Below are 805 nucleotides of genomic sequence, written 5' to 3' on the forward strand. Positions count from 1 at the left end.
AGAGTTGTCTGTGTTCAATTCGGAGCCGTTTATATGGAACTAGTCTCGCAGTCTCAGTGGGCAGCAGAACCTCATCTGTGTAGAGCTCGCCGAAGCTACAGTTGCTCCCCTAACACTTGTTCCTATCGATGCTGATGACCGAAGCCATTTCGAGGTTGTGACTATGAATGCTGAGTACACAACGCCGTTGTTGGGTGCTGCGGAATATCGAACAGGTAGTAAAGAGGGGGTAGTTTGTAATAATCTGCACTCGTTTATGAGGAAGCGTTTTCGTACGATTTAATCGCTCTTGTGATTTTATTACGCTTCATTCGGAAGAAATGTAATACGCGAAATATTCCCTGTGTTTTACGGCGGGAATTCACCACGGCTTAGCTGTTGTGATTCGTGACCATTACTTGTGGTTGAAGTGATGTTTGCCACACAAGTGCCGTTTCAGAGGCAGCGAGCTGTTCTGCAAACGCGGCGAATGATGGCTTAGTCGAGGAGAAGGAGGATGAGCTCCCTATAGCGCCTCCCGATCAGGCCGCCTCATCCCAGGCTGATGTGGTCCAGTCGAGGCAGGATAATATTGTTGAGCACGTCGAGCTACCGATAGCAGCATTCTCGTCGGTGGACGATGGTCCTGCTAGGGAGGCGGCTGGTGAGGACTGCATTGTGCAGTGTGGGAACATGTGTTTGCTTTCCACAGCTGAAGATCCACACGCGATTTTGAGTAGAAGTAGACAATAACTATTTCCCAGAATTTTCATATTGTTACCAACACATGTAGTTGACAATGTGCACATATGTCCACACTGGTTGG

The 805-nt window shown here is 48.3% G+C and overlaps 1 protein-coding gene across 1 annotated transcript; it reads left to right on the top strand.

Moving 5' to 3' along the window:
• Positions 1–439: 439 nt before the first annotated feature.
• On the top strand, positions 440–643 carry Pmar_PMAR014730 (hypothetical protein; the record flags this gene model as incomplete). Its single annotated transcript, XM_002788885.1, has 1 exon — positions 440–643. A coding segment is annotated over one exon (204 nt), but the record flags the coding sequence as incomplete, so codon positions are not given.
• Between the last annotated feature and the right edge of the window lie 162 nt (positions 644–805).

Source organism: Perkinsus marinus (genome assembly GCF_000006405.1).
Source record: "Perkinsus marinus ATCC 50983 genomic scaffold scf_1104296927416, whole genome shotgun sequence".
Lineage (NCBI taxonomy): Eukaryota > Perkinsozoa > Perkinsida > Perkinsidae > Perkinsus > Perkinsus marinus.